Here is a 22,082-nt window from a genome sequence, read left to right on the forward strand (position 1 = left end):
GAGCGCCCCCTGTAGGTGAGATCACAGGATGGGCTTCCCCATTCCAATAGAAAACGCCATTGAAAACCAGTCCAGGGTGGCTCTGACATCCTGGGGTCTTTGTCTAGCATTGAATCTGGCAGTGCATGGGATAATTTCAGCTTATTAACGTGCGTGGTTTAGCTCTCAGAGTGTTTTGTTTTGTCTTGTTTTCATTCAGGTGCTTCATTTGAAAATTAATAGCCCCGTTTAAAAACAGTACTTCCTATGAAAATGCAGATTTCTAGCCAGTCTTCATAAGTCTGAAGGTCCATTAAGTCAGTGTCTGGATTTTCTCATGGCAGTTATTTCCTGGATCTTAGGTTGCTTGGTCCTCGCCTATCCCCCTTCCCCAGCCCGGCTAACAACCATGTCTCTGTAGCATCTGCTTTAAATCCTCTGTCACTGCTGGTGGGGGTGTCATTTTAGCTGACTCTATGACTCAGTTTTCCTAGTTATCCACAGCAGGAGAGGAACAAAAGCAAGCAGGTACACCTGTAATCCCAGCACTTTGGGAGGCCGAGGCAGGTGAGTCATCTGAGGTCAGGAGTTTGAGACCAGCCTGGCCAACATGGTGAAACCCCGTTTCTACTAGAAATACAAAAATTAGCTGGATGTGGTGGTGCACACCTGTAATCCCAGCTACTTGGGAGGCTGAGGCAGGAGAATTGCTTGTACCCAGGAGTTGGAGGTTGCAGTGAGCTGAGATTGCACCACAGCACTCTAGCCTGGGTGACAGAGTGAGACGCTGTCTCAAAATATATATATATATATATATATATATATATATATATATGAAGAAGTAACCCTAGAATCCTTGTGTTGTATCATTTTTCTAAATTGAAACTTTGATTTCATTCTGCTGACAAGTTATAGATTGTTTCTGCCCTACTCACACCCTACCTTCTTTACATTTAAAAGGAGTCCCCTTTCTGCAGCACCTGAATTTGAAGATGCACTGTAAATTGGCACAGATTAGTTTGCTACATTCAGGCCACTGAGGGTAGAGGCCTGGCTGGATCAGTAAGAAGAATCACGGCCACTGGGTATTATGTTCCTACTAAGTGGGCCCTTTTCATTAGGATCCAAATTTATTTTCACAGCCGCGCAGTGCAGCTGTAAGAATTACTCTCCCCATTTGTCAAGCTTCTGGAGTTTACATGATTTTTCTGATGATCATATAGCTGGCTAAATGCTAGAATTTGAACCCAAGTTTTTCTGGCCCTATAGCCACAGGAGCAAGGTAGGGCTGGGCAATTATTCCATGGAAGTAGTTAGTTGTCAAAAGTGGCTTGGATATTGGTGTTCCCCGCCCTCAGGTAGAGAAGGAAGAATCCTTCTTCTCCAGGTAGCAGCTAATAGGTGATTTGTGCAAACAAAGTTGCATCTCAAGAAAGGATCCATCCCATTGTAAATGTATCAACTTGTGTGTGAATTACATCCACCCTAATATTATTGTTTCAGCCTAGTCAGGATTTATTCTCTGTGCACTATTTATCAGGCACTGTGCTAGGAACTGAGCATAGCACAAGTTAAAAGCGGGGACTGTGAGGTTACGCTTTCTGGTTTGGAATTCTGATCTACTGTGTCCTCGCTGTGTTGCATTGGGTGAGTCACTGAACATCTCCGAGCTGGTGTCATAATATTGTATGAAAATATTAATAGACCTACACTCATTTGGTCATGGAGAGGATTAAATGAGATGCTGCATATACAGCATTTGGCATAGTACATGTCTGTGATGATGGTGGTGATGTCAGTGATTATGTCATCGTTACAATGAGCATAGAACTCAATTTTTGCCAATAGGAGAAAGAAATGGTTGGAGTATGGGCCTGAATTGTGCCTCTAGGTGTCCTGAGTACATTTTGGATAATCGATGCACATCAGTAATTGACAGGTAGTACCCAGATGTCTCAGGACAAGATAAAGAAGTCTCAAGCTAAGGAAATGTTACTTACACCTCCCTCCAAGACCCTAAAACCCAGAGATCTTGGGACAGAATAGCTCACAAGTTGTAACTCTCAAGCATGAGTCCCTAGCTGGGATTTTCTCATTTATAGGACGTTAGTGCAGTAATTTAGCATTAATTTAGTACTAAAACAAGCCATCATCCCATTCACTGTCGCTTTCCTCTTTGTGAGCTGTGGCCTCACCTGCTGCATGAATAAGCCTAGCTAGAGCCTATCTAGAGACCCCTATGGTCTCTCCCAAGTGACTGGAGCTGGGCATGGCTTGGCTCAAGTTCCCTCACTGGTGCTGTGTTAGGAAGAACTCTTTTGGTGGGAAATGACAGAATCCCAGGTCAGACTAGCCTAAAGGTAAAGAAAATTACTGGATCAGGGAACTAAAACATTAGGGCTGACTTCAGGTATGGCTAAATCCAGCTGCTCAAATGATATCATTAAGTCCAGACGCTCTATTAGTTATATTTTTCTGTGTGTTCATTTAATTTTCTGGCACTGGGTGGGGATTATTGGCAATATATTAGCCTCCTTTTATAGAGAAGGGAACTGAGACTCAAACGGTGAAGGAAGTTGCTCAAACTCACAGCGCTAGAGCAGCAAGGAGGACTCATACCCAAGTAAGCGTTCAGAAACTCTAAGCTCCTAATTCCTGCCCCTCTCTGTTGTAGGCCTGCTTTCCTCCAATGTACTGGTGACTTTGAGGCAGCCACCCTGCTTCTCTTGACTTCATTTTCTCCCTTTGAAAAACAAGGGGGTTGAATGAGAAAGTGTCCAGATTCCCTTCCCATTCTGGTATTTCAGGCATCTAGGTCAGCTCTGGTAAAAGAAGAGGTGACAGAGGCAGAGATCTTGAAAGACAGAGATGAGGAGGAAAGAGGCAAGCAGTGAAATACAGAACGGGCTACGGGGTGCCTCGGTTTTTAATTCCACATGGCTCCTAAAGCAATGTTGACCTTCTGTCTTCATCTCCAGCCTGTAGCAGCCAATTTGGACTTCTGGCTCCCACTGTGAAGAGATGGCATAAAGGCAAACTAGTATTCTAATAGCTGCCAAATTGGTCCTGATTGTTTCTGTAATTAACTGAAGGCGAGGGTTGTGTGCACTGTCTCTCCTTGCTTTCCTCCAAAAGTAAGTCACTAGATAGACTGAAAGGTAGCACAATTGTCGTTTTCCCAGGGAGCCTCAGCAGGGCTTGCAGAAGCAGGTGCGCGAACATTTACTCTGAACCCGAATCATTGGGTCTTTGGAAATGTCCCCACAAGTCCCTGGCCTTTGCTCAGGAAGCATCAGAGACGTTTTTCAAATTTCAGAAGCCTGTTCAAGTCTCAGTGTGTGGGGACAGGCCTCTTCCAGGGAGCTGGAAAGTCAAAATTGGAGTTTCTCTGGGACTTTTCTTTCCCTGGTCGATCTAATTTCTCCACTTCATTCAGGGTCACCAGGGGCCCCATCATATCCCTGGGACACAGCATGTGAAGTGCAGGAGTATAGATGCTGGACTCCAGCCACCTGGGTGGAAGTGCCACCTCTTCTATGCCACAGCCATGGGATGTCAGTAAATGGCTTTGACTGCCCATGCCTCCGTTTCTCCACCTTTATAAAATTCAAATCATGATGATGGCATTGGGGAGACGGAGCAACCTCACTGACCATAGGAAGGCCCAATGCCAGGCACTCTCCAGACGTTTTCTCATTTCCTCCTTATTTAGCAGGTGTTACCCCATTTCAGAAATGAATACAGCTAGATTTGAGAGTCGCCTTATCTTACTCAAGGCCCCACAGCTAGTGAATGACAGAGCTGGGATGGAACCTGGTTCCGTCCTACTTTAAGGCCTGTGTTCTTTTCTGACTCCATAGTGACTGCATTTTAGAGGACCTGCAGGTTTACGCTCTTGGGGTATGCAGATGAAAGAGCAAAATCCGGCTGGGCACGGTGGCTCACGCCTGTAATCCCAGCACTTTGGGAGGCTGAGGCAGGGCAGATCACAAGGTTAAGAGAGCGAGACCATCCTGGCCAACATGGTGAAACCCCATCTCTACTAAAAATGTAAAACTTAGCTGGGCATGGTGGCACATACCTGTAGTCCCACCTACTCAGGAGGCTGAGGCAGGAGAATCACTTGAACCCAGGAGGTAGAGGTTGCAGTGAGCTGAGATTGCGCCACTGCACTCCAGCTTGATGACGGAGTGAGATTCCATCCCCCTGACCCCTCCAAAGAAAAGAACAAAATCCTGCTGACTTTAAACAGAATTGTCTTTTTGCATAGGTGGAAGCAGGTCTTTCTCCTGCTTCCTAGGGTCAGCATTTTCCAAAATGTATTTATGTACCACCAGGGACATTGGAGATTCTTTTGGGTCCTTTGTAAGTGGGCATGCTATGAAAATTAGGTGTTGATCTTATGTGTCAACAAATTTATAAAATTAGCTGCTCCAGCCCCTCACTTATGGATATGTTATGCTCCAAGTAAGGCTACACTGAAAGAAAACAGTTGAAGCTGTGTAAAGTTGGCTTAAAGGCTGGGTGCAGTGGCTTACACCTTGGGAGGCTGATATAATCCCAGTACCTTGGGAGGCTGATGTAATTCGAGCACTTTGGGAGGCTGATGTAATCCCAGCACCTTGGGAGGCTGATATAATCCCAGCACCTTGGGAGGCTGATGTAGGAGGATCACTTAAGGCCAGGAGTCCGAGGCTGCAGAGAGCTATGATTGCACGACTGCGTTGTAGCCTGGGTGACAGAGTGAGATCACGTCTCTAAAAAGAAGTAAAGTTGGCTTAAAGCAAAATATTAAGGAGGCTCTTAAATACGATGCGACATAGAGCACATAGCATAGCAGTTAAGAATCCAGGCTCTGGAGCCAGATCGTCAAGATTCGCGGGCCAGCTCATGCCCACTCACAGTGTGTGACCTTGGGTAAGTTACATGAGTTGTCTGTGTATCAGTTTTCTCATCTGTAAAATGGGAATGATGATAATCATACCAATCCTGTAGAGCTGTTGCCAGAATGAACATATGGATAAACCCATGGGGCAGTTTGTTGTGCCTATTAAGTTGATGATGATTATAACGGCGGTAGTGGTAGTGGTGACGGTGATGGTGTTGGTAACGTGAGAAAAATCCTGATGATAATATACAAAAGATTAAGATGTTACAAAAATGTTCAGTCACTTTTTTGTCTGTTTATTAAGACGGAGTCTCGCTCTGTTACCAGGCTGGAGTGCAGTGGTGCGATCTCGGCTCACTGCAACCTCTGCTTCCCAGGTTCAAGCGATGCTCCTGCCTCAGCGTCCTGAGTAGCTGGGACTACAGGTGTGTGCCACCACACCCAGCTAAATTTTTTCTTTTTTTTGAGAAAGAGTTTTGCTCCATCGCCAGGCACCAAGCTGGAGTGCAGTGGCGCAATCTCGGATCACTGCAATCTCGGCCTCCTGGGTTCAAGCAATTTTCCTGCCTCAGCCTCCTGAGTAACTGGGACAACAGGCACGCGCCAGCACACCCAGCCAATTTGTATATTTTTTTAGTAGAGACAGGATTTCACCATGTTGGCCAGGATGGCCTCAATCTCTTGACCTTGTGATCTGCCCGCCTCAACCTCCCAAAGTGCTGGGATTACAGGCGTGAGCCACCACGCCCTGCCAAAAATGTTCAGTAACGCTTATGTTCAATAACTCTCGTGTCCACCGGGGACGGGGGAGATTCTTTTGGGTACTTCATAATTGGGCATGCGATGAAAGTTAAGTATTGACCTTACATGGATCGACAAAAATTTATAAAATTAGCCACTCCAACCCATGATTTATGGGTAGTATGCTTAAAATAAGGTGATGCCTAGTAAGAGAAACAGGTATCATTTCAAATATAAGAAAGCTAGGCAGGTACATTCCAGCCCCAGATCAGAAGTAGTATAAAGAAGTTTCTCTGTCTTCTCAGGTCTGAACCCCAACTGCCAGAGGCAGCACTCCCCTACTGGAGGCCAGGATGGCATCTGAGCTGCCTCCTAGCTCCCCTTCTCTGACATTGAACTGATCATCAGACCCAAACCTCCTTTGATGTATAAACAAGCAAATGTTTAACCAAAAGTTGGCACATCGGTCGAGAGGCTGGCCAGGAACCTCCTCCAGGCAAATCCGCTTTTGGGAGGCCCTTTGGTGCCAGCTTGCTTATTGAGAAAAGAGCTCTCTTCCTGGCTGACTTGTAGCTCCATGATTGATGTGAGGAGATAATTAATATCTCATCTCCAATAGGGAAAGCAGATTGCATTCCTCTTTTGCTTTCCTTAAACCCAACCAGTGCGTTTATGACTGCATGTTCACTTTATCTAATCCAATTATAGCAGCCACGTCAAAATAAAGCCTGGCATTGTGCAGGCAACCACTCAAAACTGCACACACATACCCTCCCTGGCCTCAGCCTGTGTTTTTAGGTCATCTTTGGAACTTTTCTTCCTTCCAAACAATACACAAAGAAGTTAGACAGAAGGCTAGAGGGAAAATACGTTCCCAGTGTCATCTCTGAAAGGTAGAGTATGCTTTTTATTTTCTTCTTTGCAATTTTTATGTTCCGAGCCATCTATGAAGGCTATGCATTCGTTTTATAATCAGAACAAAAGGCAGTCAACAATGTTTTTAAAAATACATGAAATGTTGAAACCCAATTAGCCCTCAACGGACCTTTAGATGCTTGGAGGTGCAAGCTGATTCAGAGATGTGAACTCCGGGAGGAACGGGAGCCACCAAGCCTAGGTCCTTCAGCCTCAGGATTCAGGCCACGGACTCCCAAGCTGCTTTTTCTTCCATCCTTGAATGACAAATTCAAGTCAGCTTTCTCCACACAGGGCAGCAATAATAACTGGTATATGTGCCACTGATTGTCCTAAGCGCCTTACAGATATTCATTCTTTCTACAACAACCCCGTGACCTAAGTGCAGTCGTTACCATGCCCATTTTCCAGATGGGGACACTGAGCCTGGGAAGATTAAATAACACACAGCTCATAAGTGGTGACACAGACTTGAATCCAAGCAGAGAGACTCCAAAGTCGGGGTTCTTTTCATTTTTGAGACAGAGTCTCGCTCCGTCACCCAGGCTGAGTGCAGGTGTGCAATTTCAGCTCACTGCAGCCTCCACCTCCCTGGTTCAAGCAATTCTCGTGCCTCAGCCTCCTGAGTAGCTGAGATTACAGGTGCCCACTACCACACCTGGCTGATTTTTGTAGTTCTAGCAGAGACAGAGTTTTGCCATGTTGTCCAGGCTGGTCTTGAACTCTTGAGCTCAAGTGACCTACCCGCCTCAGCCTCATAAAGTGCTGGGATTACAGGCATTAGCCACCACACCCAGCTGGAAGTTGGGGTGCTTAACGACCATGCTGCGCTGCCTCCCTAAGGGTGCTGACTACAGAGTCGCCCTCCATATCCAAGCCGCATGGACTTGTGGGTACTCTATTCCTTCCACTGCTCAGATCAAGTTGGCCACTAAGAAGTGAGGTCATGAAGCTGAGGACTTCCCTGTAGCCCCCTTCCATCAGCCACAGGGCCCTTGTACTTGCAGTTTCTGTCAGTCACTTCCACACAACCCCTTGGAGGACTGATGCCTTCCCTTTGACCTTGCATGCCACATGTTCTGTGAAGGCTTCCCCAATGGTCTCCACAAATTAAGTCCCTGTCCCTTTATTTTCTGCGGTTACCCCCATTTTTGTTCCTATATAGCATGTAATTACATATTTGTGTTTTGTGTTTCTTGATGTCTGCTTATTGATTAGAACCTTGTGGCTAGAGTGTGGAATGCAGAGCCTGACTAGGAAGGCTTGAATCCCATTCTTACCACTCACAAGCAGTATGGGTCTCGGTAAATTTATTTAACCTTTCTGTGTCTCTGTTCCTGCATTTGTAAAATGAGCCCTCATGGGGTTGCAGTGGATTCTAAACAAAAGAATATATATTAAGTGCATAGAGCAGAGCCTAGAATGTAATATGTGCTCCTAGAAGAGAGAGAAAGGCAAGGGTGATGTCCATTTTATTTAAAACCACATTCTCAGTGCCTAGAGCAGGGCTGGAATGTCAAAGGTGCCCTCTAGAGCTGCTAAAGGAATGAGCTCCCCAACCCTCCTTGCTCTTCCAGCTACTGTAGGATAGAGGCATGACAACTGACTCCAGCTCAGGTCCAGAAGGGGCATGGCCTACCCTGGGTCTGAGAGAAATGGCTAGCAGGGGGCCCTGTGGAACTGCCGAACTTCAGAATCAGTGAGCTGAAACCTCGGAAGCTCATCCAGAGCTTGGACAGAATTAGGATGGCCAGGACACTTGTCACCTTCACGCCACAACCACGACTATTACACAATTAAAACAGAGACTTCTGTCCTTGGTGCTGAAAGGTCATTGCTTTGCAAGATGTAAGGGTTTCTTCTTAGCCATGGAGGTGTCCTATGTGCCTGTCTACCAAATCCCAGAATAGACAAGAAGACAGATAGAAATTCACGTTGATAAAGGAAAAAAAATATGAAGCATCGTAATGAACATCTTGGAGCCCTTATTATGTGCTAAGCAGTGTACTAAGTCCTCCCTATATACAATCTCATTTGAATCATCACACCAGCCCTATGAATTAGGTACTATGATCACCATTTCCCATGTGAGAAACCAAAGCACCACATGATTAAAGTTGCCTAAGGCTAGGAGAAGACACAAGACTTGGACAAAGTAATCGCTCCAGCACTCAAAATCTTGCCCCTGCATCCCAATAGAATAATATTTAGCTGCGACTTTGAGCCAACGAGAAAAATCTCAGGCAGGTAAACAGCCCATTCCTCAGAGCCTAGGAAGTGACATGTGAGCCTGTTCACATTGCTGACTGATTTCATACTTTGTGGGTTTGTATGATGTATTCCATGACTTTATGTTTTAACTAAAATGTTTAGGTTGTACTAACGCTGAAAAAGTAAATGAGATTCAGTGACACATTACCAGACAGGAAAACAGAAAAAGGGGAGATTTTATTTTTTCTAGGCAGTGCGACTTTGGATATATCATTTGTGATTTCTATCTCAGGTTTTCTTTTTTAATTTCTAGAATTAGCTATATTAGCTACTTGAGAAGATTCCTTCTTAAACATGCTGTAAACTTGAAAAGTAGAGTTCTTCCTTCTGAAACTTACAGTGGGACAGCTCAATTTGAGAATAATTCCATTCTCAATAAGTATACCAGGATTGTAGTCAGTGAATTGAGAAACTTCTTTATCATACACCTTTTCTGACATTATTTCCAAAGACCAAAGATGCTTCCTTAACTGATCTCTTCTCTCATGAGGGAGAATTAGGTCTCCTTCCCACCCTCTGTCTGATTTACTTTGATGCTCAGCTGAGTAGATTTGGTCCCTGAGATGTCCCAGTAGGATTATATTTAGCTGTGACTTTTTCCCATAGTGTGCTAATAGAGAAAAGTATCAGGAAGGTGAATGCCGCTTCCTCAGAGCCTAGGAAGTAAAACTGAATGCAAATGATTTTATATTTTACCTCAGGTAGAAGACAGATGTCTTCTAGGGGCCTGGCAGAAAGATTCTCCCAAAGCCAACAATAAGCCCTTTAGATTCTCAGTTCTGGACATTGTCTTTTTAAGAATTAGAAGGTCACAAACCTGTTGTATCTTTTTGGCAGGACTCTGGTGAATTGGGGCATCAAAAATGGCAGAGTCGTTAGAACCCTGCATTAGATCCAGCTAGACCTCCATTCAGGTTCTAGACTTCTGGCTGAGTGACCTTGAGAAAGTTACCTAACTTTTCTGAGCTTCAGTTTTCTTTTCTGTTAAATGTGTGTTAGAAGGATCCAGTATCTAGTTAACAAATGTCTGTGACTTCCTGATTGCCCAACAGGTATGGCTCTTAGGCTTTCCTTTATTCATTTATTTAGTAAATATTTATTAGGTACCAGTTGAATGGTAGGCACCAATCTAAGCAGTTAGGGATACAGCAGTGAATAAAAATAGATGGCGATCTCTGCCATCTTGCAGCTTACATCTAGTGAGGAGAAAGAGAAAATGGACTAAATAAATACCTTGTATATCGTGTTAGAAAGTAGAAAGTGCTGTGGAGAAATACAAAGCATGAAAGGAGGATTGAGGGTGCCAGGCATGGGGGAGGGATGTCATCATTAGGTAAGAAGGGATTGATGGTTGAGCCGGTTCATTGCTTGGGTGAACAGCGCTTACTAAACACTTTGCAAGGCCCTCTGAGGAGTATCATCCATCACACTTTTGCAGCTGATTCAGGAGGCTGTCAGGACAGGTGTCATGGGGCTCATCTTACAGATGAGGAAACTGGCATTCAGAGAGGTGAAGCCAGGCCCACACCTCATAGCCTGGGAATGCAGAGGCAGGATTAGTACCTAGATCACCCAGTGTCTGTTTGCTATAGTGCCACCTGTTGCCCCAGGTAACCTACTCAATGGGAGATGAAAAGGAAGAGGGCATCACTGGTCACCTTTTGCATATTGGGCTTAGTGCTGCAGATATGCATTCCATGCCTCAGGTGAGAGAGCCATGTATCCCTTGTTGGTGAGCCATACTTTATAAAAAGTCACTCAGGTGTTCACTGACTACCTTGCTGTCCAATTTTACCTTTTCAAGTTATGGGGAACCAAAAAAGCAAATCCCTGCCCACACAGCTGATGCCTCTGTCTAGTAGATGTCCAGTTGCTGGGCCTCTGCCACCTGGTCCTAGTCCAAAACTAAGTCCCCATTCACCCCTGTGACACCAGAAACTTTTCTAAGACCTAGGGAACGGGTTGTCTTTATTTACTTATAGTTAACCAAAGCATGCATTTGCATCATACCAGTTTTTGAATGCAGTAAATACAGCAACCCATCTCCCAATCCCATGAATATTTCATTTTGGAGATGACTGCATAAATATTGTATTTGGATATTATGGTCCAGGACATCACATTAAAATTGCAAGACGATGCTATTATCCCATATAATGGAACATGAAATTAAAAACCTGGTGCATGGAAAGAAAAATTTTGCTAGTACTGTCACCTGTATTTCTGGTCTTCCTCACAGTCAGTCTGGTTACCGTTTAAGTTTGAATGCAAATTGTCTACAGTTGAAAATTTCAAGCATGGTTAACTGCACCAACTCAACATTTTTATATAATTAGCACTAGCCAGAGTCAAGGCCTGATTTTATTTTCCTAAACTCAGGGGCTTCCTTTAGTGGCTCAGTTAGAGCTCAGTTACATTTCAGTGGGTTAATATTGTGAGCATTAGGAAAAATCTTTGCTGAGTTCTTCCCCAGCAAGAACATGGCTTTGCTAATGAGCTTGGATTATCTGTCTTTCATTATCTGTCTGACCCCTATAGGGATTTAACTTTACAACCCAGACCTAGCCCAACTTTGTATTTTACCAAGGGGGAAACTAAGACTCAGAGAGGACTCCTTTTCAGCAAGAATATGGCTTTGCTAATGAGCTTGGATTCTGCATGTGGAAAGATGTGTTGGAGAAAGAGCAAGACTCGTGACTTTGGACTCCTGGGTCTTTTGTTTGGTTCTGTGCTTGTGTTGAGTCCTCTGTGTCCTTAGGAAAGTTGCCAGTCTTCTCTGGGCTCCCATGTATCCATATGAGACGTATTGCTTGGCTCACACCCTTTTCCTGAGTATAACAAAGTCACTTACAGAATGTCAAAGCTGGAGAGTACCTTGGGAATTACCTAACCCAGGATTATTATGACTGGGCTCGTGGCTTATGGGCTGGATTCATCCTAGAGATATGTTTTATTTAACCAGAAACACTGTTTTATTTTAAAAGAATTGAAGTGCATTTCAGAATGTATGTTTTTCACTTCTCTGCTAATTTCATCACTCCTTGCTCTTTCACACTCAGCCTGCCTCACACGCTTCCATTATCTGTCTGACCCCTCTAGGGATCTAACGTAACAACCCAGACCTAGCCTTTGTATTTTACCAAGGAACAAGCTGAAACTCAGAGAGGACTCCTTAACATTTCGAAGTTACTCAGCTGGTGATAGGTAAAACCACACTTCCCCATAGATGAAAAGCACATTTCAGCCGAACTGAGTCTGTTCTCTGCCAGCATCATCGCCATCACCATTTCATGACACCATCATCAATTTTGTTAGGACTTAGATGTATCATATCATTATTTTCCATAGTAGCCAACGTCTAGAGGTAGGTTTTCTGCTCATGCGGAAAAGAAAATGCTAAGAATGTAGTTTTATTAATGAGGTTTCAAGTATTTCCCTGGAGTGGATGTCAGTGGATTTGTGGGAGGGACTTCTTTCTAGAATTCAGTGTGGCTACCAGGGCGGGACCATCTTCAGCTTCCAGACCCTCAGGTCTCCTCATCCCAGTAGACTTTTCTTGAGCAGGTGGCCCACACTGTCGTAGGACCTGTAAGGGAGGCCAAAAATCTGGAACCACCATGTGTTGTAGTGAGAACAAAGGCTCCCTGGTAGGAGGCAGGTAACTCCAGTCTGAAGACAGAGTCCTGAGGTCTGCTGTAGAAATGGAAACAGCTGTAGAACGCCAAGCAGGCTGGCTTAGTGGAAGAGGAGGCATTCTTGGGCCACAGCCGTGGCTACCCACCCTGTCTGGAGCCTAAGAACCTCCCCACACATCATGGTTGTGATGAGGTTGAAATCATTCAGGCATGTATTAGGACTTTTTCAAATGCAAGTGAGAAATCCCATCTCAAAAATGTCTTAAGCACATAACACACAAGTCTGGGAATCAGACACAGTGAGACCCAGAATCTCAAGTGAACCCATCAAGACCTTGGCACTGCATCTTTCTGTCTCCTCTCTTATTTCTGGTTTGCTCCATTGTCAGGCAACCTCTATACTCATGGCGATGATACGGCTACCAGCAACCCGAGGCTCACATCCTCCCTGCCAGAAAGCCCATAGAAAAGCCCCTCCTTCTCAGTAGCTCCAGCAACAATCCAAGACCTAGTCTCAGACTCGGCTTGCATTGCCGGCTCATCCCTGAATGAATTATGGAGGCCAGGCAGATGGGATACTCTGACCCATCCTGGGTCATATTCCTACCCCTGGTGCTAGGGTTGGGATACAAACCCAAGTAAACTCAGAGTTAAGGGTGAGTCCAAAGTCGAGCAAAAGGTGGTTACCAGAAAAATCATAAACAGATGCTGGGCGGGTAAAAACAAGGCGTGGAGCACTGATACCTGCTGCAACATGGCTGAACCTGGAAAACATTACGCTGAGCAAAAGATGCAGGCACAAAAGGCCGTATATTGTATGACTGGCTTGATATGAAATATCTAGAATTGGCAAAGCCATAGAGATGGAGGACAGACTAATGGTTACCAGGAGCTAGCAGGAATGGGGATTGGCTGTTTAATGGGTATGGGGTTTTCTTTGGGGGGCTGATGAAATGTTTTGAAGCTAGGCAGAGGTGACAGTTGGGTAACCTTGTTAACAAACTAATTCCACTCAACAGTATACCTTAAAATGCTTAATCTTAAACCACTGCTGTGATCGCAGGGCTCCTGGTCCCCCTCCAGTCTGCATGGAATAGGCACATGGTGCTGCCTGCAGCAATCCACGCAGTGCCTTTGTGCAAAATAGAAAAGGCAGCTCTTCCTCAAGACACTTAGTTCCCATTGATCATGAAATCATTTCTTGTTGTCTTGTTATTTTACATTGTATGGATGTTATCTTTATAAAAAAACATATGACTTTCTCAATCTGTGTCATCTGCCCAGAGCAGTCTCCCAAAGTAAGCCAAGCTGGTCTGCTCCCCACACCTTTGATTGGTCTGTTTTCTGTCTAGACTGTTCATTTTCTCTCCTCCCTTCAGCCCTCCCAGCTTGACTCATCCATGATGCCATCCCTGACCACAAACCAAATCCACAGCATCCTGGCTTTTCAGCCTTGCGTTAGTCCCCATTGTTCCAGAAGTTCCTTGAAACTCATTTAACCTATGATTACATGTGCTTATATATTTTCCCAGAACTTCTAGGAACTCAGACTATGAGTTCCCAGAAGAGAAAGCCTGTGGTTTATACTGTTTCCTGTCTTCCACCGTACCCACCACAAGGCTGGGAGTGTGGTACATAGTGGACGGGCATTTACTTATTGATGGATTGAATATCCATCCATTCTGTGAATACTCACTAAGCACTGACTGTGTGCCAGGCACCTAGTGATGAGCAAAAACAAGAACACCCCTAGCTCCCATGAAGCTTATAGTCTACTGAAAAGGGTAGGCAGTAATCAAAGAATCACACAAATGTGTCATGGCGAGCTGCTGAGTGCATACACATGTAAAAATGGGTTAAGAAAAGTACTGTCCCTGGGGTTTTCATGACAGTTAAAATAGATCATCCACATATAGCCCTTGGAATGATAATGCTTGTATGTTTTCGTTGCCATGATGATGGTGATGATGGTGGTAGTGTTAATGGGGATGGCGATGGTAATAGTGGTGATAATGAAATTGGTGATGATGGTTATGATGCAAAGGGTGACAGTGGTGGTGATGAAGATGGTGATGATGATGACCCTGATGGTGGTGACAGTGATGACAATGAAAATGGTCATTGGTGGTAGTGGCAACGATGGTGGAAAAAATCACTGTGTAAGGACTGAGAGAGTCACTTTTGGTCTGCAATCTGATTGATGAATTGAAGTTCACTAGGGGAAGATGGAGGGGGAGAGGAAGAGGAAGATCATTCCCAGCACATACAGAATCCATGACCAGAAGGCACATGTGTAGGGAAGCTGTGGTGATATGGAGAGGCATTTATACAACAGTTATTTATAAGGGCTTGAAAAATCCAGAGCCCTGATCATGTGTAAGGGCCAGCAGGTTCAAGGAGCAGAAACATCCCTCAGTTCAACTCTAGACTGTAAGCTCCCATCTAGCTAGCTAGCTCCCTAGGAGCAGAGAGAATCCTTACTTATCCTTGTCCCACACCGTGGGCCAGCACAGTAGCTGGTACATAATAGGTGAAAATGGTGATCATCATGGTGATGGTGGTGGTGGTAACAGTGATGATGATGAAGATGATGGCAATGATGACGATGGTGGTAGTGACAGTGACGATAATGAAAATGGTGATGCTGGTAATGGCAATGATGGTTACGTGTGCCATGAATGCTCATTGCTAATGGACTGAGTGTTTGGGCCAGAAGGCTTGGCTCTATCTCTGTCCACCCTCCCAACACGCCCACGTCACCAGCTCTGGGACCTGAACGGCTTTGGTTTTTGCATCTACTAAATAGGAAATGATCATTCTGCCAGCCTGCCTTGCAAAATTCTCAACAAGATGATTATATGTATATACTTACTAGAGTAGGAGTTTTAATCTGGGGTTCATGGGAAAAATTCAGGGGAGGTTCATCACTTTGGATGAGAAGAAAATGGTGTTGTTTTTTTTTTTTTATGAAATTTCAACTGAAGTCTACCTAAACGTAGGTGACAAATCACAGTAGTAATAGCAGGAACTCAGTCACCAATAGGAATCAGTTATTTTCCTGTTGTGTTATAGTTGGTGCAGATACCTCTAAATATCATTTATGGTCACCACTACTTCAAAATTACAGGAGTTATTAGACCTGCCATGATATCTTGTTATTTAATGTGTTAATAAAGAAACACATGTGTTATCACACATTCGGTGTTGTAAAATGTGTTTTGTAACCCAGGCCCCATGCAGTAGCTCACACCTATAATCCCAGCACTCTGAGAGGTCAAGGCGGGAGGATTGCGTGAGGCCAGGTGTTTCAGGCCAGCCTAAGCAACATCATGAGACCCTGTCTCTACAAAAAATGTAAGCAGCAGCCAGACATGGTGGTGCACGCTTGTAAATCCCAATGCTTTGGGAGCTTGAGGCTGTAGGATTGCCTGAAGCCAGAAGTTCAAGACCAGTCTAGGCAACATAGTGAGACCCCCCCCCATCTCTACAAAAATAGTTTTAAAAAGCCAGACATGGTGATGCATGCCTGTAGTCCTAGCTAGTCAGGAGCCTGAGGCAGAAGGAAGGTCACTTGAGCCCAGGAGTTTGAGGCTGTGCTGAGCTAGGATCACACCACTGTTCTTCAGCCTAGGCAATGAAACACGACCCTGTCTGAAAAAATAGTTTTAAAATGTTGTAACCCTGTATATAATATGTGAGTCTAGAAGCACATGCATTGCTCTGTGTCAGAACTTTGGTGAGTTTTTATTTTTTGCTGTTTTGTAACCCTGTATATTTTGTTATGTGCATTTAAGAGCACTGTTCTGAGGTAAGTGTCCGTAGGCTGCATTCACCAGACTGCCAAGGCATCTATGGCATAAGAAGGTTATTGTTAAAGTTCTTTAGAGAAGGGGTAACTGTAGCAGATGATCATTGTCATCTGACTGTGCTAGGTAAGTCCCCTGGGCTCTGTAAGCCTCAGTTCCCTCACATGGAAATTGGGGGTCAAATGGTACCTGCCTCGTAGGGATAAATGCAGTGATGTGCCTCACTTGTGGGGATCAAGTGATAAACTCCACAGAGAGCCCTGGCTCAGTACCTGCCACACACCAAGCACTGCTGTCATCGCCGATTGTGTTGTGGTGTTTGGACTCCAGCTGGAGTTCTCTCTCTCTGGACGCCTCTGAGCTAAGGGCGAGTTTCTCTCTCCCAGGTTCATCCGGAAGCAGGGCCTGGATCGGCTCTTCCTGGAGTGCGACGCTCACATGTGGCGCCTGGGAGATCGGCGGATCCCAGAGGGCATCGCCGTGGATGGCGGCTCGGACTGGTTCCTGCTGAACCGGAAGTTTGTAGAGTATGTGACCTTCTCCACAGATGATTTGGTGACCAAGATGAAACAGTTCTACTCCTATACCCTGCTTCCTGCCGAGGTGAGTATCTGGGAAAAATTTCCCAAAAAAGCTAGAGGGGCTCGCCCTAGCCTTTGTGGCAAAGCAGATGCTGAATTTTTGGCAGAGAGATTCTGGGTCCACCTGCATTGTCCTGCGTACATCCAGACATCCTTGCTGTCTTAGCAGGACCCGATTTCCCTCCAGTCTGCACCGAGGCTGCGTGGAGTACACACATGCTGCTATCACCAGCAGTCCACACAGTGGCTTCGTGCAAAATAGAAAAGGCAGCTCGTCCTCAAGATACTTGGCTTTCATTGGTCATAAAAATGAGACGATATACAGATTTTGTTAGAACAAAACACTTACTGCTATTTTCCAGAAAACTCTTATGTAGAAAACAAACCCTTCCCGTATCTACAATGCTGATGGCACCCACAAAAGTAACATGTTGCAGGCTGGGTGTTTTGGCTCACGCCTGTAATCTCAGCACGTTGGGAGGCCAAGGCTGGTGAATCACAAGATCAGGAGTTTGAAACCAGCTTGGCCAGTATGGTGAAACCCTGTGTCTCTTTTAAAAATACAAAAATTAGCCAGGCATGGTGGCAGTTGCCTGTAGTCCCAGCTACTCCAGAGGCTGAGGCAGGAGAATTGTTTGAACCCAGGAGGCAGAGGTTGCAATGAGCCGAGATGGTGCCACTGCACTCCAGCCTGGACGAAAAAATGTTACACAGTGTGTAACCTGCACAACTGTATATGCTGACCCTTTCAGGACATACCATGTCAACCTTTTTTTTTTTTTTTTCTTTTTGAGGCAGAGTCTCTCACTCTGTCACCCAGGCTGGAGTACGGTGGCGCAATCTCAGCACACTGCAATCTCCTTTTCCCAAGGTCAAGCAACTCTCCTGCCTCAGCCTGCCAAGTAGGTGAGATTACAGGCACACAGCTAACTGTTTTATTTTTAGTAGAGATGGGTTTTAGCTATGTTGGATAGGCTGGTGTTGAACTCCTGGTTTCAAACGATCCACCTGCCTCAGCCTCTCAAAGGGCTGGGGATTGCAGGCATGAGCCGCCGTGCCCAGCCCCCACATCAACTTTTGACATAATCTTCACAGTGGTCATGTAATGACCATCTTTTTACACCAAGCATCCCTTTTTATCCCTTTTCTCATGTTGAATATTGCTTTATCATTCCCCAAAGAAAAGAGTGGTGGTTTCATGAGTCACACTCCAGTAATCCAGAGGATTCTAAAACAGCCCCATCTAGAAGTGGGGAGGGGTTCCAGTTCTAAAGGATTGCCCGTGACATCCCCGTAGCTGCCTGCTGGGCAGAGCTGGCTCCATTTCTGTTGAGCTATGGCATTTCTCATTAATGGCCCCTCGTTGCTTCCCTGGACCACGCAGGTGAGGTGTCTTTCTGCAGGCCAGACAACCCACCATATCTCTCACCCGTGTCTGGGGCAGTGCCAAGCTCCAGGGAGGGCTGACTGCCCTTGTCACCCAGAGGGATGATGAGCTTGTCATCGCTGGGCTGGGTTTTACTATTCTGCACACATGTTAAGTAATCAGCTTTTAATCCTATTTCAGCAAAAATCACCTTTTCTCTCAATCCCAATAACCTCCTCATCCATTATCTTTCAGGGAATTTCTGTATCATTATGAAGGGACACAGGGCAATCAGTAATTGGGTACTTTTTCCCACTGCTTGATGGAGAATATATGCCTCCCTGGGCTTGTAGGCAATTCGAGCTTAAAATCCAGGTTCATGGGCATGTCCTTTAGCGTCACAGAAAGGTCAGCAGGGGGTGGTGGGTGGAGCCACATTTACCCATTCATTTAGAAGAGACTGTCTGGGAGTTTGGCTATTTTTAATCAAGACACCCACCACAATGTGTGTGCTTCCTGTTCCCCTCCCTGGCCCAAGGATTCACGAGCACATATGCTCCAGGGTCTCTGTTCATTCCCACCTCCTGCATCTCTGCCTTCCCTCCCTTCTCCCAGACCACTTCAAGGGGAGTGGTTTAGAAGAAATTGGAAGGCTGTGCCCATAAACAGGGAGAGAGAACAGGGAGGAATTATTTTCTCCTGGTACCTGGGACTGTCATAAAACAGTGTCGAAATACTATAGACATATTTCTGTCAGTCTCTCAGGTACTCCAGTGATTGTCTCTCCTCTAGTTTTCCTTTTCAGATCCCTTGGAGAGGTTGGCCGAGTGTCCTGGAATTGGGGAGAAAATATGGCACCTGGTTCAGTACCATGGACAGCAAGCAGCCCCATGTTGCAGTCCCAGGATGCAGGAAGCCCTGGATCAAATGCAGCCATCAATCTGGCGGCTGTACCCCAGGGGCGAAATTCCAGAGCATCCACCTGCACTCTCAGTTGGACACTACATGGGCAGCTGACCTCAAATGCATGCAGAGTATAAAGAGTCCCTTAACACTCAGGTAGTTGTGTGAGTGCATTTTTGCAGTGCTGTGAAGGAATACCTGAAGCTTGGTAATTTTTACAGAAAAGAGGTTTAATTGGCTCATGGTGCTGCAAGCTGTACAGGAAGCTGCCCAGCTTCTGGTGAGGTGCCACATTCTTTTAAACGAGCAGCTCCCATGTGAACTCAGAGCAAGCGTTCGCCATTGCCCATGCCAGTTCACTTGTGGGAGGCTGGGAGAGGTCTCAGACTGGGCTTCTCTTCCCTGCAGTCCTTCTTCCACACGGTCCTGGAGAACAGCCCCCACTGCGACACCATGGTGGACAACAACCTGCGCATCACGAACTGGAATCGCAAGCTGGGCTGCAAGTGCCAGTACAAGCACATCGTGGACTGGTGCGGCTGCTCCCCCAACGACTTCAAGCCGCAGGACTTCCATCGCTTCCAGGTGAGACGTTTATAGTCTGCTGGCCTCCTCGATGATGCCTTTCCAACACACCTCTGCAGAAATCCGAGGCCAGACCTGCAGGTCGTCTTATCCTGTGGTGCCCAAACCTGGCTGTGGATCATAATAGTAACAGCATCAGCAATAGCCAATGTTCCTTGAGCACTTACTCCAGGTCAGGGCCGTTCTAACCATGTTGCCTCATTAACCCAAAAAAGAACGACCTTTCATTAATACTGCTGTTCTATTTTATGGACAGGAAAACTGAGGCACGGAAAGGTAAACTTTTCCAAAGGCCCTGCTCATGTCATGTTCTCTATTACTGCCTTTTCTTCAGAATCCCCTGAACTATTTGTTAAATATGTCCCCAGGAATATGTTTTTAAATATATCTACGGCAGAGTTTTTCAACCTCAGAGCTCTTGACAGTGTGGCTGGACGATTCTCTGGTAGGGGGTGCTGTCCCATGCACGGTGGGATGTTTAGCAGCACCTCTGGTTGAGAACCACCAATCTCCAGTGATGTCCACAAATTTGCATTTTTAATGAATTGCACTTTGGGTCATTCTGAGGAGCATCCAGGTTTGGAAACCACTGTGTTCTGTGTACTTGAAAGATCAACAAGAGGTGGAATGTTCTTCCCTTTACAGCTGTCTCTAGCAATTTACAATTCTGGGGAAGGGCAGAACAGGAGGCTGGGGAAGGTTCACTTACCATGAGCCCTAAGATGGGCAACCCCACCTGCCCTGCTCCCTCCAAGCCACCATGGCGGCTAGGAGGAAAAGGTGGTCTGGGCTTCTTCCTCTACCGTTCACCACAGCCAGCAGCAGAGAACACAAGAACTGACTAGAACTGCCACGTAGAGAAGGTATGTTCCTTTCCAAATCACTAACACAGGGACACAGTGCTGGGCCAGTAACCCAGCCAGGGGGTCCCTGGTGCGTGACTGGGATGCTGTTCATGTTTGTTTGATCTCCTCTGTATCAGGCAGTGTGGACATGGGCCTCACTGGGGTTGATGTCACTTTTGTGCAGGTGAGGAAACTGAGACACCATGGGATTTTTTTTCCCCACCCCCCAGCTGCCTTCCTGGTTCTGTGCCTAGAAGAGTACAGAGTACACTGCAAGTTTTATCTGTCATTTGCATTGCCCACAAGGTCCTTACCCAGCAACTCCAACGACCTTAAGCTGGCAGACAGGGAGCTGCTTAAACCCACATCTTCCATGCAGAAAGCATCTACTGAGCCAAAAGAGGATTGCAGGGGAAGGTTTGTTTGACCTATTCAGAAGAAAAGGAAGTCCCACCTTTGTAGAGGACCCATTCCTCACTGCCCTAGTCACAGAGAACCTTCATCACTTACAGCACGGAACCTCCACGTGCTAATTCCCCAGAGCCCCACCCTTCCCTAGGCTGCAGTATGTGTATCTGACCCGGCATCCTGGGGACACTGTAGCCTCTGATAAAGACTGGTCCACATAGAAACTGCCCCATGTTCTCACAGCAACCAAAGATTAAGAATCTCACCCGAAATTTAGAGTCAAGACACTGCTGCTAAAGGGAACTCTTGTTCTTGTGCAAAGAACTAGGAGAACAAGAATGCCAAATATAGCCACATTCCCTTTTAGACGATCCGGCTATGGTCAGAAGCACAGGCAGAGAAAGGACTTCAGCCTGCCCCCAAGGCCAGTTCGCTACTCCTAGAAAAGGAACCTCACGGGTCCTTAGATAGATGGGTTCCTGGTAACACGGGGCTAGTGATGATAATTAAATAGCAGTCTACACCGTGTGCTAGACACTATGCTAGTAACCCATAGTAAGGATACTGAGGCCCAGAGATTGAATGGCTTGACTTACATAGCTTGAAAGTAGCAAAATGAGGATCTGAACTCAGGTGGTCTAACTCTCCTCCGTGCTGCTGTAAAAGGAACCAAGCTATGCTCCCCACCACAGAGGGGTTTCCTGAAGCAGACTGGTGATGAGAGGTTGAGAATAACACCAAGGGTACTTACAGTCAGGGGGCTTCCAGGTTACTCAGTTGGCTCAATCCTGGAGTGATGCAGTAGCAAGGGCTTAGATTTTGGAGTCATCCATTCGGGGTTCACATCTTACAACGGTGTGAGTCTGTACATGTTACTTTGCCTCTCCGAGCTCAGTTTTCTCATCTGTAAAATGGGAATCATCATACTTGCCTCGCCAAGTTATGGGGAAAATTAGATAATGACACAGTTGCAATGCCCTGCATACGGTGTGTGGTCAGCTGTTAATCTCCTGCCATGAAAACAGTGCTGGACCCAAATTTAGGTCAATAATAATACTAGACCATTATAAGCTCCTCGAGGGAGAGGCCTGTGTTTTATTAGTTTCTGCAGCCCTACACAAGGGGTCAGGAAACTCTAGCCCTGGGGGCCAAAGTCAGC

At 45.8% G+C, this 22,082-nt stretch overlaps 1 protein-coding gene across 1 annotated transcript in view; it reads left to right on the forward strand.

The window, feature by feature from the left end:
- Positions 1-22,082, forward strand: part of XYLT1 (xylosyltransferase 1) — a gene marked incomplete at its 5' end in the record, with an annotated part of 256,894 nt that overhangs the window by 200,418 nt on the left and 34,394 nt on the right. The window contains 2 exons of the mRNA XM_032242703.1: positions 16,622-16,838; positions 19,494-19,670. Of these exons, the coding sequence (XP_032098594.1) occupies positions 16,622-16,838; positions 19,494-19,670 (394 nt within the window). The remainder of the gene's footprint in view (positions 1-16,621; positions 16,839-19,493; positions 19,671-22,082) is intronic.

This window comes from Sapajus apella, unplaced genomic scaffold (assembly GCF_009761245.1).
Source record: "Sapajus apella isolate SASKATOON/1434 unplaced genomic scaffold, GSC_monkey_1.0 scaffold51, whole genome shotgun sequence".
Taxonomy (NCBI): domain Eukaryota; kingdom Metazoa; phylum Chordata; class Mammalia; order Primates; family Cebidae; genus Sapajus; species Sapajus apella.